General features: G+C 34.1%; 1 protein-coding gene across 10 annotated transcripts in view; it reads left to right on the top strand.

The window, feature by feature from the left end:
* Positions 1–18,300, top strand: part of WAC (WW domain containing adaptor with coiled-coil) — a 77,782-nt gene that overhangs the window by 26,140 nt on the left and 33,342 nt on the right. For all 10 annotated transcript variants that reach the window (XM_011369500.2, XM_011369506.2, XM_011369503.2 and 7 more), the window contains exon 4: positions 16,846–16,952. In XM_011369500.2, the coding sequence (XP_011367802.1) occupies positions 16,846–16,952 (107 nt within the window). The remainder of the gene's footprint in view (positions 1–16,845; positions 16,953–18,300) is intronic.

The raw sequence follows: 18,300 nt of genomic DNA, 5'->3' as shown, positions 1-18,300 counted from the left end.
GTGTTTACATTGACCTTGGTGAGAGCAGTTTCGGTGGTACTACGGGAATGAAGACCTGAGTAGGATGGATTTGTAGAGTAGGAGGCGAAGAGATGAAGTCAGTGGCTAACAGATTCTTTTATTAGAGGAATTGTGCTACAACAAGGGAATAGAGAACAAAACTGTGGCCAGGGTAGGGTGTGGGTTCTTCTTTATTTTCTTAAAAATGAGGCCACGGAAGAATATTAGTATGCTGGTGGAACCAATCCAGTAGAGGAAAAAATTAGAGGGGGCAAGTGCTGGAGTAAGGTTGAGATTTAGTGTACAAATTGAAGGGTTGGCCTTAAATTGGCACATTAACAGTTCATTGATAATAAGAAGGTGGTTTATTACTATTATAGTGTATATACTGATTATTATTTGCTGTTTACTTAATGATAGCTGTAGAGATCACTGTAGCACCAATTTCTAAGCTAAACATAGTAAGGTGTATTTGAAAACTATACAGCAGGTTCTTGAATAGCGATGTTTTGATCAGTGGCACTTTAATGCTGATGTGATGCTGTAGGAACTTAACTCTTGTTTATATCAATTAGCCTATCATAAAATTGGGTTTGTTATTTGTTGTTTCACTTAAAGTCTCAATCTACGATGCTAAGTGAGGACTTCTGTAGTTGCTGTTGTTAAATGGGTTTCCTTAATGCTTTTAAAATGCAGCCTTTGGTGCCATGGATGTTCTGTTAAAAGTACCTTGCAGGTCACTTAGGAGCAAGGGAAGAGAGACCGTTTCTGCTTTTATCTGTTCTTCGTTTGTTCTGGGTAATACTTCATTTTGGAGATTTCTTTTTTAAAGATTTTGATGAAAAATATTTAATGTCGGACTTAAAAGAACAGTAATGCAAGGCGATGATCTGCTATAGCTCTCATAGAACTGTGTACTCTACCCAGTTTAAGAAATAAAACATCACAAATTAAGGAAGCCCCATGTGTACTACTATCCTTTCTCAGTCACATTATCTTCTGAATACCCTACACTTAACCCTACCCCTTTCCCAAAATTGTCCTGATTTTGATGCTTGTCATTCCCATGAGTTTGTGTTGATTTTGTGTTTATCTAAAATGCACTTCTGTAGATTTTCTTTTGACAAAAATTTAACCAGATATGAAAAGTTTGCTTTTAATCGGTGTCTTTGAAAAAGGATAATTTAAAACAATTTACATTAGGGTATGTAGATGTGTGTTATTTTAATGAGATTTGACCCTAAAGAGGGAAATGGGGATTGTAGAGTTTTTAAGTTTTTTCATTAGGTAGGATGGCGGGTGAAATATTATGGCTTCTTCTAGACTATTTAGAATCTTTTTGAGGTGGTGGGGTAGGGTTAGGTGAGAGAGTAAGGGGCAGAGAGCTAGGAACCGATTTGTAATATATGATATGCTGAAGACATTTGAGATGAGTTATGTTTTCTAATAGATTTTCTAAATGTTTTTTCACAGTTCCTTAAGGGCAATGACAGTAAATGAAAATGTGTTTCAGATACAGTGATATGATCGTTTACAGCAGGCTTTATAATCTGGTACATGTTGTCCTAGCACTAGATAATATTTAATGAGCAAATAATGTTATGGGTAATACTTGTTTCTGACTTTGAATATAGTTTAAGAATATACTTTTTTAGGAGATTAAGAAAGTAACAAAAATTAATAAAAATGGCAGTAGGTATTTCATTCTGTTGCTTAGTTGAAGAGGATAAACTAAATATTGACTGTCATGTACCGCATGTCAGTTATGTAAATAATGATGCATTAATGGCTTTGTGGTATAAGAAAATAAAAGCATTAGGGCAAGGACTGTTTGTCTTCCACTTATTAACTCTGTAGCCTTTCATTATTTGTTTCTTTTTTTTTTTAACTGTAAAATAAATCTTTTACTACCCCCTCAAAGATTTGCTTGAGGATTAAATGGAATGAGCTTGAAATCTAACAATTCATACCGTATATAAGGCGATCAAAAAATGTTAATTTTTTTTTTTGTTTTTGTATTTTATATGACTGAGTAAAAGTGTATTTGAATTTAGGTACAAAGAACCATGTTATTCTTTCAACATTACTCTTCAAGTAATCTGACTCTTTTTCCCTATACTTGAGATGTTCAGTGATAATATTTAAATTTTATATTTAATATTATTTAATATTTAAATAATTTAAAAAATTATTGTCTTAATTTTCGTTTACAGCCATGCTTAATGATTGAGGTTGAGATTTTGGAGTTGAAAAAGGGGGAAGGTTATATGTGGCACTGCTTTTTCTTTTATGGAAACTATTTCTTGAAATTTGACTCTCAAAATACTATATAGCACTAATCAGTTAGGTTTGGGAATTTTGCAGTGAGTATTGACATAAAGTATCTTAGGTATATTTGGTTCCTTTCAACTTTTTCAAATTTATGGAGTCTAAAGCAGTGTAAGAGACTTTGCTGTATTTTTAAGGACAGTTATAGTAAAACAATATTGGAATAATTTCTTTCTGAAATGTCATCAAATCCAGAAGTGTTAAAAAAAATGAGGAACAAGAACAATGGCAGCGTGTAGAGTGGCCAATATTGGGTTGTCTGTAGAAGACAAACTTATTTGGAGAAAGTTTTGATGCGTACTGAAATGGTGATAGGGTGAGAGAAAAGCCATGGAGATTAGACGAGTGAATAGGAGTGATTAAACATCTTAGTGGAGATTAGGAAGTTTAGTGGCAATAGTGAGGAGCAATGATGAAAGCACATCCAGCAAAAATGACTTTAGGATTAGGGGGGCAGTGAGAGAATAAAACCATAACACCTATACTTGTTAACAAGCAAGAGAATAGAAGGAACAGTCACAGTTGGGTTTACAGCTGTTCGTTTTAGCTGATTTACTTTTAAAAAATTGTTTTGAGATAATTGTAGATTTGCTTGCAGCTGTAAAAAATTCAGTTTGCCACAGAAGTAACATCTGGCATAATTACAACCATGAAATTGGTTTATCAATACAGTCCACTGGCCCTCTTCAGATTTCACCAATTTTATATGCATGCGTGTGTGTTGCACTATCTTTGGCATACAGTAAATGTTAGTAAATTAAATATTGGTTAAATGAGTACTGTGTGTAGTGTAGTGGTAGAGTGTTGACTGCTTTTATAAAATTACAACAAAGGAAAAATTTAGAGTATAGTTTGAGTAAATTAACTTCTGCTGTACAGTCATTTGGCACTAAATAAACAAGTTATCAAAATAAACATTTGGTAGTCATAAATGGATGCTGATTCCAGTATTAAGCAGATGAATTTCACTGTATTCAGTGAACACTGTCAGTCTTTTCCATTTTTTAATTTGTTATTTTGATTTTTCTTGTGATTGTGTTAGTCCTCCCATTGTTGTTACTCATGAGTGACATCCGAGTTGGAAATATAATTATGTGTCACATTCATTTTTTTTTCTCTTAGCACAAGGTATTACTAGTCTTTATTCTGACATTTAGTGTTTCTGTGGGAGAAGTCTGAGGTCAGCCTTTTTTTGTTTGCTTTATAAGTGACATGCTTCTGCCTGGATTTTAGAATTCTTTATGCTTAAAATTCAGCAACTGTAATAGAATATGAGGATATGTGTCAGTTTTTATTGGTTCTTTCATTACTTTTTTCTGATACATGGTGAGCCCCCTTTAGTCTCCAGATTGAGATCTTCCTTTATTTCAGTAAAGCTTTCTTTATTTATACTCTTGAATGTTCCGTTTTCAGTTTTCTTCAGGATCTGCAGTTTTACATATGTTGGCTTCAGCTTTCCTCTCTGGCATCTTATTTCTAAATGTTATCATCTCTATCTTTTTGTCCCGTATGCTTTGTGATATTTCTCAGGTCTCTGTGTTCCTTATTGTTGACATTGCTTTCAGCAGTGTTGATTCTTTCATTACTTCTAATGTGGTTTTTGTTTATTGATTTCATTTCTTAAGTTCCTCTTTTTGTTTATTCCAGCTCCTCCCCTTTTTATACCCTCTTATCTCTGTATTTTGTTTTGTTTCATAGAAGTCATGTTATGTCTACTCTGACATAGAACAGACTTTGTCTAAAACGTTATTGGTTTCCTGAGATTTCAAGTATTTTCTTCGCTTATTTATGTTATATACCCACACTTTGGTCTCTGCACAGACTCTATGTCGGATGATTTCTGTGTACCTGTCTTCCGTGAAGTTATTATGTTGAGCCTTTATAAAATATACATATATAATATTTAATATGTATATTATACATGTATGGTATGATTAGATTCTCTTTGATTCTGTTTCTTATTCTCCTGGACACTATTTTAATTGTTTCCTTAAAAGTTGGTGGTTCCATTAATTTTTACCACACTTAAAAATTGTAATTTGATGGGTTATTTCCCTTTACTGTTATTTAAAGGACGAAGTCTGTATCAATGAAAAGATGCCCCTGATATGTTATTTTAAGCAGGAAAAAAAGCAAATTGTAGAAGATGTGATGTTTAGTCCAATTTGTGTTTTTTGCAAATATTTTTTAATCTATGCATTAAAAAGCCTAGAAGTATATACACTGACTTTAATTATTGTTATGTTTCTGTATTAAGTTATAAAAATAATATATTTGTAAAAACAGTAAGCTGAAGCAATAAAGGTATTTAATTTTAGGGAGAAAAAAAGTTGATGGTTCATAATCTGAGTCTATATCAGGGAAAGAGGTGGGCGGTATCTATTAGTAGAGAAGTGATAATGTGGGAAAGTAGCAGTTCATTCTGTTTTCTCTGAATTTTCTCATTATTTGATTAATTCTCTCATGTGGGGGTGCATGGCTGAGCCTCAGAGTGGCAAGGCTGTCCTCTGATTCAGATAGTTTTCTACTTAATTGGACCCAAAAAGTCAACTTATTGGGCCAGGCAACCCTTTCTTTATTCCTAGCCTTTATCTCTGCCATAGTTCTAACAGACTAGAGAAATTGGATGTTTGCCTTCAATATTTCTCTGCACTTGAGTATGGATTTAGATGTCTGTTGAAATTACTTGTTAGTACCTTTTTGTTAGGTTGTGATGACTGTTCCCTTGTTGGATTTGATTAAACGTCCTTTTTGGGTTTTTTAATTTTGGTATGTTTCTGTATTTACCCTTTATGAACTTATGCTGTCATCAGTTCTGAAAATCTGCTTTTAACATAATTTTCATTATCAGATATTTTGTTTTCTGAATCTTTTGTTAAAATACATATATCATTCCTATCAGAGTGGCTTTTAAAATCAGTTCAGAAATAATGTCTTAAAATCACTTTTACATGGTTCTTTTCAGTATTAGATATTGCTAATTCCATTTTTATGTGAATTGGGAGTTCCAACACCTAGATAAATGGTATACAGAACATAAATGTTCCTCTGATTACATATTTAGATACATATATGTGCAATATGGAATATAATCTTATATTAAAAATGATGTAGAATCCCCTTGAGTTAGATGTTCTGGATATTAAGTAGAAAAAAATCCACATATAAATTAGTGTGATTCTATCTTTGGGTATTATATGTACATGTAGAATAAAGTGTGTAAGGATAGTTGTGTTTCCTAATGTTTTTCTGTAGCTTCTGGTTACAGTAATACCTGTTCTTTATTCTAGAAAGTCATAGTAGTTATTGCAGTTTTTAAAAAATGACAAAGTCTGTTGGGAAACTTTGGTATTAAAAGGTATTGCTTGGTGATATGAATGATCATTAAAGTTTATCCCTATTTGAAGTTTAGAGGAAAAATCCATCTTTTCCTACATTTAATTGTTAATGCTTTGTTAGAAGTCTTTGAATTTTACCAGATGCCTTCTGAGTGTCTCTTGATAGCATATTGAAAAAATTAAATTCAAGAGTTACATTCATGCAAGGCTTTCAATATTCAGCCATTGTGTATTCCTGCACTGAGGTGTGTGTATCGTGGATTCTCTTAATTCTGTTATTGCTCTTTGGTTCTTGTCATCTTTGTCAGGATTGTGCATTTGGTTACTTGGGCGATTCTGTTTCTGGAACAGATTATGCATCGACAGGAATTACTTTTTCTGAAATTCGAAACGGTTCCTCAGTAAACCTTAATAATCTACATCTGGCTAGAGCTATAATTGGACAAGGAGGGTGGTGGGAAATAGTAAAAATGAGACTGAAGGGAGAGTGAAGTATGTAATATTCTTTGTCCAGAACATATTGCCATAAAATTGGTATGTAGATTAAACATTATCAGCAAATATGATCTCTTGGTGTCTCTCATCCCCCAAATCGTTCTGAGCCTCTGTTATAGTTTTTTAAAATACCTCACAGTAAGTAACATTTGCATCTGCCACTTAGCACTGTGTATAAAATTGGGTAAGGCAATGTGGCAATATTTCCTTTTCTTTTTAATAGATATTTCACAGTTGGACCAGTAGTTGTATCCAAAACTGCAGCCTTGTCTCAACACAAAAGCAGAATGACCAAACATCAGAAACATGGAGCTTTAGAGTGTTATTTGTTTGTCAAGACAGGGAGCTAATATCATCTGTAAGAGAAAACTTTGTTTTCCTTGAGGTAACTCTGTTGCGATACTCTTTTTTTCTTTCTGATAACCTCATAATTTTGGGAGAAGCACCTTTCCAGCTTATATTAAATGTGTTATGGGAAATAGAATGGAGGGTAGACTAATTTTTCTTTATTAATAAATATTAAGTTACACGTTTTCAGTGAGTGTTAAAGGTAATGAGTGTCTTCAAACTTTTTGCTGTGTCACACTAGTTATACTTAACAGGTGATGTTAGGTACCTGCATATGACACAGGATGTTACCACTACCCAGCCTTTTAACAACTAATCTCAAGATTATTTTATCATTCCCTTCTAAATGATGCTGTGTGCAGCCTATAGGTTCCAGGATTGTGACTGGGCTAGTTGATCCTTATTCTGCACTAACTGCTTTGCAGTAAGAGCAGCTACTGTTTTAATGATTGGGCTTCCACTCATGCGTATATTTTATTTTAGCATCTTCTGACAGACCCAAGCCCTGTTGTAATTACAGGGATTATAGTCATGGCATGACAGGGCAAAGTCCCTGTGCTCAGGAAGTTTCCTCGTGGAAGAGAATATAAAGTGGAGAACAGACATGATAATTTTCTACTGTGATTTGTGCTATAAAGAAAATAAATAGCGATGGCACAGGTATAGGAAGTGGTCAGTGAAGGCTTTTTTTAGGGTGTAACTTGTGAATTGACTGACACCTGAAGAATGAACCAGCCACCCATGTAAGGAGAGAATTCTGTGGCTTGAAGTTGGGAAACATTAGAAAATCGTTTTTCTAGAAAGAATTCTCTTTAGTCTTGTGTTATCTTAAAAGATACATACTTGTAATCTGCTTTTTCATGATGCACCCAGTACTATTCAAAAGCATCAAAAACAAAAACACCTCAAAAGCTAAAATTAGGTTCTTAATGATTTATTTTGATAGTTTCTTGTACAGAAGGAAAACTTAGTTTGGCTTCCAAGGCCTTTGAGTAGTCTTTCGCTTAGCTTTACACCCCTTCTCTCTCTCAGGAATCTCGTATACCTTTCAAACTAGTTTGACTCATTGCCTCTAGAACCTTGTCGTTACGCATATTGTTTCTCTCAACTGAAGTTTATTCATTTCATTGTACCCGGTTAAATCTCAGATGATCTTTGAAGTTTCTCTTACTATCTTAATGTAACTGAGTGTTCAAATATGTGAAACATGAAGGTGTAAAACATACATGAAGATTCCTTTGCGTTCATTTTTCATCCTTTCTTAGATTGAGGATTACGGTGAGGCTTCCAAAGTTGAAATCATCTACTTCTTGTTCAGTTGATTAGTCAGAAGGTAGAATTACTTGGAGACCCACAGACATGCCAGGACCTGCCTCTTTCTGTTTGCTGTACTGTATCTCTGAAAGCATCAGCTTGTGAAAGAATACTACTTGGTTTTTCAACTATATTGTCTGCTGCTCACCCTTTCAGAATCTTAGATAATTTGATAACTTTTTCAAAAAACTACTTTATTTTTCATACTAACATGTATTCTTTTAAAGGAATGCTTTCTTTCCTTGGACAAGCCAATTAACTAAGTTAAAAACAAAACATGGGGAGCACTGTGAGCTGTCTTCTAATTACACTGCTTAACATAGCTAGTAAGGAGAGATGTGTGCCATGATAGGGGGCTTGTTTTAGATTAGGGGCTCAGGGAGGGCTTTTCTAAGGAGTAGCATTTAAGCTGGAAGGATGGCCAAGATATAGGCAGGCAAAAGTGGGAGATGCAAGTGAGATGGAAGGATCTAGGCTAAGAAAGAACTGGGCATATATTCAGCTGAAAGACCAGTATAGCTGAAGTGTACTGGCAAGGTGATGAGTGCTGTAGGATGAGGCTGAAAGGTAAATAGAGTCAGAGGAGTTCAAATGGCTTCCTTCTCTACCAGTTAAAATTCAGAACACATGTCATGATTTGAGGTATATGTTTAAAAGGTTATTTTGACTATTCTGTAGAGTGTTTTGAAATGGAGATGAGAATGAGAGTGGGAGAGCAGTTAGAATATTCGGGTGAACCCAGTGAATTTCTACAGGAGTCAGTAAGAATAAGGAGATCCTTACTCCAGAATTCATTCTACATAGCCCTGTAATGCTAGCTGACTAATTCGCTCTGTGTGGTGTTCAGTCAAGTGCCTGAGATCACTGAAGAATCAAGAATCATGTGTTGATAATTTTTCTAGGCAAGTAGATGTATGACACTGAATCTTGCAGGTATAGGCAATTAGAAGGCTTTGAGAGGTTTTTTGTTACTTTGTTAATAAAGCCTTCACCTAGAGCTAATAGAAGTGAAAAGTCAGGTGACAAAGATCAAAAGAACTTAGTAACATAAGTATAACATTTCAGACTTCCTTGCAATCTTTGCAGTCCTACACTGTCAGCCAGTTCCTTATTTGACAAATAAAGGTAGCCGCAGAAGTTAGATGACCTCGTTTTTATTTAGTAAGGTAGAGACAAAATATGTTCTGAAGCTTCAATTGTCCGATTGAATGTTCCTTTTACTAAATGATTCTCAATTTTGTTAGACTCAAACATTCCACCCTTTAAAAAGTATTTTAATTGGCTATTTTCAAAAATTGAAATATAACTCACATACCACAAAATTATTCCCCTCACCCCATTGAAAAACCTCATACCTATTAGCAGTTACTTCCCACTTTCTTCTCTCTGCCCACTCGCAACATCTGATCTACTTTCTGTCTTGATAGATTTTGCTATTGTAGGCATTTCATATAAATAGACTATATAATGTGTAGTCTTTCGCAACTGCCTTTTTTAACTTAGCGTGCTGTGTTCAAGTTTATCCGTGTTTTCACGTATCAGTACTTCTTTTTTTTTTCCCCTCCCCCCTGGGTTAAAATTTCTTTGCTTTAGTAATTTTCTGAGCCTTAAAGTATGTTTGTTTTTTATGAGATTATTATATACAGCTTTTTCCAGATTTACATGACCATATAACATTTTTTATTCAAAGTACTCCATAGGATTACAGTTTGAGAAATGATGATTTAGGGACTTCAGTTTAAGCTTGACTAGTGAAGGTATGATGGACTTTTTTTGGTAACAGTTTCAATGTATAATTCATCTACCATACAGTTCACCCAATTAAAGTATATAGTTTAGTAGTTTTAATATATTTACAGTTGTGCAACCATCACCACAATCAATTTTAGAACATTTTCATCACCCCAAAAGAAACCCTATAGCTATTACTCCTCCCCCCTCACTACACACACGCACACCCAATCTTGCCCCTAGCCCTAGGCAGCCATTAATCTTTCTGTCTCTGTATAGATACTCCTGTTATGGATGCTTCCTGTAAGTGGACTCCTACAATATGTAGTCTTTTGTGACTGGCTTATTTCACTTATAATATTTTTAAGGTTCATCTGTGTTACAGCATGTAGCAATACTTATTCCTTTTTGTTGCTGAATAATATTCCACTATATAGATATACCATATTTTATTTTTCCGTTAATCAGTTGGACATTTGGTTTATTTCCATCTTTTGGCTATTAAGGATAATGTGCTATAACATCTGTGGACATGTTTTTCATTTCCCTTGGACATATATCTAGTAGTAGAATTGCTGGGTCATATGATAAATTTATGCTTAACCTTTTCAGGAACTGCCAAACTTTTTCAAAGCAGCTAAGCATTTTACATTGACAGCAGCAGTGTCTCTGAGAGTTCCAGTTTCTCTGTACCCTCATTAGCAGTTTTTTATAGACTGTCTTTTTGACTAGCTTTCCTAATAGGTGTGGAGTGGTATCTAATTGCAAGTTTGATTTGCATTTTCCTAATGGCTGATATTGAGAGTCTTGTGCTTTTTGGCTGTTTGTATGTCTTCTTTGGAGAAATGTTTGTTGAGATTTTAGCTCTTTAAAATTTGAGTATCTTGCTGTGTTTTAAGAGTTTCTACTAGTAGGACTAGATAAAGTTCTTTGTATATCATTTGCAAATGTGTTCTCCCATTCTGTGGATTGTCTTCTTTCTTGATGGTGTTCTTTGAAGCATAAAAGTTTTTAATTTTCACAAAGTAATTTATCAGTTTTTTCACTTGTACTTTTGGTGATGATTTATGCCTGTATTTTCTTGTAAGAGTTTTACAGTTTTAGCTCTTACATTTAATTTAGGTCTATGATTCATTTCGAATTATTTTTTGTATATGGTGTGAGGAAGGGGTCCAACTCAACTTCATTCTTTTGCATGTGCAACTTAAGTATTTTGTAAAATCACCATTTCTATCATGTAGATAAATAATGTGTGCTACCTATATGTTTAAGAGTAAGAAAGGTAGCTCCAAAGGAAATGATGTAATTTTCACAAAGAAGTTTGTATCACTGTGCTAAAAATATGTAGCATATTCATTTGGGCTAAACATATTGGACAACAGTACTGTTTTTAAAACAAGCTTTAATGAAATCGAAAGAGAATTGCATCTTTCATTTACCTTTGATAATTTTTGGTTCTAGCTGTTAACAAAGGAATTTTCTTGATATCGTTTGTAATAGATACAAGTGCAGATGTGTAGTATATGGCATTGTTGATAATGAGATTGTTTCCAAGTGGTGAGCATCTCGATAAAAGTTTAAAACTAAGTATTCTACAGTACAATTTGCAGAGCAATTACATTCCTAGTTCACCATAATTTATTAAGGAGAATTAGGTTCTAGCTAATTATAAGTTGATTTTTTTTAGACATGGGACAGTTCTTTGAGAAATGTTCTATGCACAGTAAGCATTCCTGGCCCTGTTTCTCTAAATGTCAGTGGGTACCCTCATCTAGAGCAGTACTGTCCAGTGAGCCGTGTATGCAATTTTAATTTTTCTAGTAGCCAAGACCTGGAATTATTTTTAATAATATATACTTTTTAACCCAATATATCAAAATTAGTTTAACATGTAATCAATATAAAAATACTAATGCGCTGCTTTACATTTTTTTTTTTTGTACTAAGTCTTTGAATTGAGTGTGTATTTTGCACATACAGCAAGTTTCCATTTAGAGTAACCGCATTTCCAGTGCTCAATAGCTATATGTGCCTAGTGGATATCATTTGGATAGCACATATTTAGAGGGAGTAACTCAACTAAAGGGCACTGTCAAATGCAAGCCTATTGTTGGGGAATCATCTTACCCATTTCTCTCCCTCCCCTAGAGACATAGTCTGGTTACCACAGCTTATGCTTTTCACTACCAGTAGTTTATAAACAATTAGTAAATTGGAGAATGACATAAATATAAACTGAAGTTGTATTGGTTCATATGTGAAATTTTTTTTTCTAGGCGAGGAGAATCTGAATAGGAGGAATAGGGTTAAACCTTCAAATAGAAAGGGAAAAGCCCTCAACCAGCTGCTGCGCAGGCAAGATGCCTAAAGAAAATTTAAGCCTGGTCATCTGTAGCCTTGCATGGCTCCCTGTCTCTGGCAAGCTGTACTTTTCTCCTCTGTCCATTTTAACTGTAGTGTAAATGCACAGAACTTCACTTCATGTTCTTAGCCCCAGCAAGCTGAATTTCTGTCTTAATGTTTTTTTTGCATTTTTCATATCCCTTGAAGCAATCTACAGCCATGTTGAGCTACTTGCTTCTGCTGTTCAAATTTTTGTTACATGTTCTGGTTATAATAAAGATGCATGCTTTTGAGTAATTTGTTTCTACTCTGTTTTTCCCATAAGACTATTCTTAGTGTGCAATATTGTAGAATTCAAGGTTTTTTGAGAAAACATTGTTTTCCTAAACATCATGTTATGGCAAAAATACCCATTACAGAAATATGGCTTTCTTTGCAAAATCCTCTTATTTTTAATTGTTTGTGGTCTCTGGTTTGGGAGTGATGAAAGGAAGACCAAAGACAGTGGAACATAATATAATATTTAGACTAAAAGTGTGGCTCAGATACTGATCACACCAAACCATCTTGAGAGTGCTTATTAAAAATTCAGTTCTTGGGGGTCCTATCCCATATAATGTGAATCAGAATCTCTGAGATTTAACTTTGAAATCTATTTTGTTTAATATACTGAAGTTTGAGATATACTGAACCTATTCAGTCATACCTGTTATCTGCTTTTATTAGTTTGAAAAGCAGTTTGGGGAGGTGGAGGTTCTTGAAATCTTTCATTTAGTATTATTAGGTATATCTTACCTGTTCGTTGGTTATCATGTTCTGAATAAGGACACAGATGCCTTAATGTTTTGCCCCTATTAGAGTCAAAACTGTTGCTTCACCTTTTGAAAATCTGGGTATATTTCCCAGCCTTGTTTGATCATGTAGAATTCCTACTTATATCCAGTTTTCCTCTTCTAATTGTTTAATGCCCCTTTCTTGCTGAGTCAGGTTTGTTTTGCTACATTTTTCTGGCTGGTTTCCCAGAGTACTCTCTTAGGACTCTGTCTTAGACTGTTAGTTATAGCCTTACTATCCAACTTCTGAGGTGTTAGAGGATGCCAAGTAGAATTAGTCTGCCTTTAAGTATTGAAGATATTGTCACAGAAAAGGTCATAGTGTCCCTTTCTTGAAAGCTTTTAAGACTAGCTTCATCAATGCTAACTTTAATTTCATGAGATTGGTTTAAATGTGTATCATTTAAAACCAGTTTTATCCCACTTATCTGCAATTACTATTTTTTTTTTTTTTGAGATATTTTCATCTTTAAAGTAGTGAGCCTTTTTCCTGGTAATGGATAGAGAGCATAAAGGGTACTGAACCACATAAATAGCTTTTGCTTCCATTACTTTGTTGTGCTAAACAGCATCCGTGAGATTCTCACTGGCATATCTATTATCTTCCTTTGCACACTTGAATAATCATCGCATTTGGTATTAAAATTCTGAGTTCAAGTTTTATCCATGGCTCTACTCTTTGGATATGCTACCATCCACAAATCACTTATTTTTTCTCTCTGCCTTACACTAAGTTATACTGCTAAAATACACACACACACACCACCAACCACCCCCACCCCGTATTCTTATCCTGAAACACAAATTCATCGTGGGGTTGGATACAAAAAATCATGTGTTTTTAAGGAAAAGCAGATTTCAAAGAAATTGCACTTTCTATAGATAGATATGGCCTTGGAAAATCTTAACTGCCATCCTCATTACTCTGACCCTGAGGAGGTTGTGCATAATCACTTTGCTTTTCTGCTTGTCTGTTACTTCGGTTTGGAAAGAACTATAAGGAGAAATTAAAAGGCTCAAATGAAATGCTGCCCTTCCCCCCATGCTCTGGTAAATAATATAAATTGACACTTTTATTATAGAGAGTTAGCTTTATTTAGCTTATTGTACTCATGTTTTTCAGGAGCTAATCTGCCTTTAGTTCTTAAGCACATTCTTCTGGCTGGAATAAAAGATTAGCCTGTGTTATTCTGTTTTCTATAAAACTTCTTATACTTAGTTTTGGATTCTGTTTAAGAATGTCACTTTATTTTTACTCTTTTACTGAAATATCTGTATCTTAATCTTGCTCCTCACTTTTTTAAGTTGTTTTGCTAAGTGGTCTGGATAAATCTTATTTCCTAGAATGTGGAGTCTAGTCCTTATTCAGAAAGCTCCTGTCTCTGAAAATGACTTCCCTCTAAACAGCTGATTCAGATTTCTCTTGATTCCAGAGTCTTAGGCTAGTGTACCTTGGTGATTATGGTTTTTTTATCATGTTATGCCCTCCGAAAACACATACTAGACCTAAAAGCTATCTAATAAATGTCTATCAGGCTGGCGAAAGACTCATTTCTTCAGAGGTAAAAACTTAGTTAATTGAGTGCTTGTCGATTTTTGAATTTTCATTAATACTAAGAATAACCCTAAAATGGAGTGAATTCCTAGATCTTTACCTCATGAGATCAATAGATCTCATTTCTAACATACCTTATTTTTATCAAGTACTCTACCTATCATTCTTTTTAACAGATCTTTAATGTGGCACTTTTGTTTCATAGACCATTTAAAGTTATTTCATAGACCATTTAGCTCAAGAATGTATGTAAATAAATATCAGGGCATTTAACCTAGACTTCTTAATGGATTAGTCTGGTGTTCATTTCAGTCAGTAAGATTGGCTTTTTCTCTGTTATTGCTGACATATTTATGGTAAATTTTGTGGAAATCTCAACTCGACTTGTAGTATATAAATATGATAATCTAGTAGTCCATGTTATTAGATCTATCTCTTATTTGTATTCAACTGTAAACTTGATTTAAAAAAAAATTCGTGTTAACATCTGAAAAGTGCAAATTTTAGCATAGGTCTAAGGTTTCCTTTAAAACTTGGAGTATTAATTTTTCTTTGTAACTGTATATCGAGGCCCTCTGACCACCCCCCCAGGTTTGGTGATTCTCTAAGAGGACTCAGAGGACCCAATAAATATATAGTCATATCACGGGTATGACTTATTACCATGAAAGGATGCAAAGCATAATCAAAGACAGACATGTGGGGCAGAGTCTGGAGGAAACCAAATGCAGGCTTCCAAGAATCTTCTCCTAGTAGAATCATACAGAATTTTATATTCCTCCAGTCATGAATTGTGAGAACACTTGCAAAATGTTGTATACCAGGGAAGCTTATTAGAAATTTAGTATCCAAGGTTTTTATCGGATTTGGCTTATTATGTAGGCACTCTGCCTAGCATGCACCAAAAGTCTGGATTCTCAGTAGAAAAGCAGGTGTTCAGCTTAAATCATATTGTATGCACAAGCAGCTTAGGCACAGTGAGCAGCTGTTACCAGTTATTGTTGTGGGAACTCTCCTGAAATAGGTTCCTGCATGCCAGCCAAAGGCCAGCTGTGCAAGCAGGCCTTTCTAAGGATAGCAGTCTTAAGCCTTTTCGGCCCCCTGAGCTTATTCTTGACTGATTTCTTGATTGTGTTCATTCTTACATTGTTTATTGAATTTATTACCTACTCTTAAAATAGTTTGTTTTACATAAATACATGCTGCGTAACAAGATAAAATTAAAAACAGGTAGATGAAGAAATATCAGGCCTCCCAAGCTGCAGCCTGTTGGGAAATGTTCTCTATTGTGCCACCTACATTTTGCTCAGTACTTAAGTAACTCTTTTTTGTATTTTTGTCATATCACTAGCTTTACGAGGTCTTTGAATCTGCTTCTGGCTGGCTCATGTACCCGAGGTTAAATCTTGGCCATTACTTTTTCTCTTGCCATACTCTTATTTCATTAGCTTGTAGTGCTTCCTTATTGTATGCAATCAAAGTTGGAGTCCCCTACTTTTCATCTATAATGGAAGTGAATTCCAGATCCACTTCTGAATTCCTAGTTCTACATGGATCTGCTGACCATTTCCACTTGGATACCTAAAACCTTATACTCATCTTCTGTCTGTTCCAGTCCACCTTTATTATGCATTTAGTTTTTCCTGTTGATTGAAATAGTTAAATGAGTTCTTATTCATTTCTACTCATAACAACTCTGGTTCTGACTGCCATCTAATTCCTGGACCACTGGACCATTTAAGTTGTGCTTCCCACTTACAGTTTTTGTCCATTATAGGAGCCTCTATACCATTGCCTGCTCAGTTAAAAAACAAACAAAAAAGTTGAATTATGTCACCTTGATGCTGAAAAATAATGTGGAATGAATTGAAATACTAACTAGATATTTTTGGCAAACCTTTTTGTGTCATTAATCATTGTTTTTGCAAGTTTGGATTTTTATACCTTGAATTAAGACAATAAAAACTATCTCTCATTTCTGCGATGTGTAGATTATTCAGAAAACTCATGAGTTACATTGAAGAATTTTTTTAGGTAGAATTGGTCCTGTTATTAGAAAACTTGATGACATTTTCATCATCTTGAAAGCAAGTACCTTCCTTCCCTGAGACTTAATTTTTGGAAAATTTAAACCTGTTTTAGTTGAAAATTTGGTGAAACTAAGAAACTGAAAAATAATTGCAAAAATATATTGGATAATTGTAACTTAGTTCTGTATTGGTTGAATTTTTGTGCTGCTTTTCTCTATGTATGTTGTGTTTTTGTCTTTTCCTAATAAAACTTTTATTTAAAAAAACCTTACAAATTGGTAGAAATTATATGAGATTTTGCTCATCTAATTATAAATAACATTGTTCCATAGGATATTAACCATGTAGTGTATATGCTTATTAAGCCACATCTTTAGTTGGCTAATAAATAGTTTATATATTAATAAGTATGAATATGTATTTCTGATGCTTATGTAAAATGATTTAGGCATATACAGTGATATGTAGGATAAATACCAATTTAAACATGAAATATAACTTAAAATTCACTTGGCTTTTCATTTTTTAAGGGACCAGTTACTCTCCACAAGAAAATTCACACAACCACAGTGCTCTTCATAGTTCAAATTCACATTCTTCTAATCCAAGCAATAACCCAAGCAAAACTTCAGATGCAGTAAGTATATAAACTTACCTAATTTTGGGGAGTAGGGGAAAATCTAGTGCCCCCCCAAAAAAAAACCCTCATACCAAGTCTTGCTAAATCTAATGTCTTCAAATTTTTAAAAAATCTAAATTGACCTTTTCTTTATGTATTTGAACTACTGAGCTTACCTTATTAGAACTGAGGATAGTCAGACGACATCCTCTTGGTATTATTTCATTAGCATTCCTTTACAGAACATAATTTTACCATTGAGCTATCTGAGCTCTAAAGAACCTCAGATCGTGAAACTTCTAAATTTAAAGTGGTTTACCTTGAGCTGCTTTTTCTGTAATATATAAACTTCATGTAGTATACATTTATTGAGTATCTACTATGTATTATACACTCTGACACTAAGCCCTGTTCTCAAGGGTAGGAAACCCAATGAGGATTTTTAGATATTTCGAAAATGAAGTGACTGTTATTACTCAGTTTGAATTTTTTAAATTCAAGGTTCACATGAAAGTTCTAATAACATTTATTCAGCAAAAATTTAATAAGGTTTCAATTCGTCAAGCACATATATAGTTATATATGCTTGTAGATATATAGAACTAAGAAAATGTGACCCATCCTAAAGGAATTTTTGGGCCTGTGGTGGAGGCAGAAAAGTAAACAATTAAAACAGTTGCTTTGGGAGCACTCAGTATGAGGACAGACTTATAGCTTGGATGAGGAAGGTATTAAAGTCTACCCAACAGATTGAATATAACTTAGCTAGTTGAAGAGGTCTGGAATTTGTATAGCATGCAGGGTGACAGCACCAACAAAGACATAGAAGTGTGAAATACCACAGTATGGAGAGTTACAGGATTTTGATAATGTGGAAGAACAGGGGAAGCTCAAGGTACAGAAATAAGAGGGAGTCTGATCACAAAGAGTTATCTGTCTTGCCAAGGAATGTGGATTTTATATAAAGGCAGCGGAGAGCTATTGAAGGGTATAATCAGTGAAGTAACATCATGTTTGCAATTTAAAAAATTATATGATAGCTGTGAAAAATAATTACAGGAAGAAAAGAACAACTAGGAGACTGTAGAAGTGTAGGTCGAATCCAACAGATTTTTGTCTTGGATATTTGGGTGATCATCATACTTAATCGGCATTGAAAGACCCTCAAGGTTTATTTATTATTTCTTGTCCCTTGTCGAAGCATTGTGGTTAGCACATCTCCATAGAAAATTGAGACATCAATGATAATATTTTCATAAAAATAAATTCAGAATAATTTTAAATATTGTGTTAATCAGGTTCCAGTTGGTGAAACAAATCATACTAGCTATTTTTATTTAGCACATACAGTTCAGTAACAGAATTT

The sequence above is a fragment of the Pteropus vampyrus genome, unplaced genomic scaffold (assembly GCF_000151845.1).
Source record: "Pteropus vampyrus isolate Shadow unplaced genomic scaffold, Pvam_2.0 Scaffold150, whole genome shotgun sequence".
NCBI classification, from domain to species: Eukaryota; Metazoa; Chordata; class Mammalia; order Chiroptera; family Pteropodidae; genus Pteropus; species Pteropus vampyrus.
The sequence above is the reverse complement of the archived record's forward strand: the minus strand, read 5'-3'. Positions and strand labels throughout refer to the sequence as shown.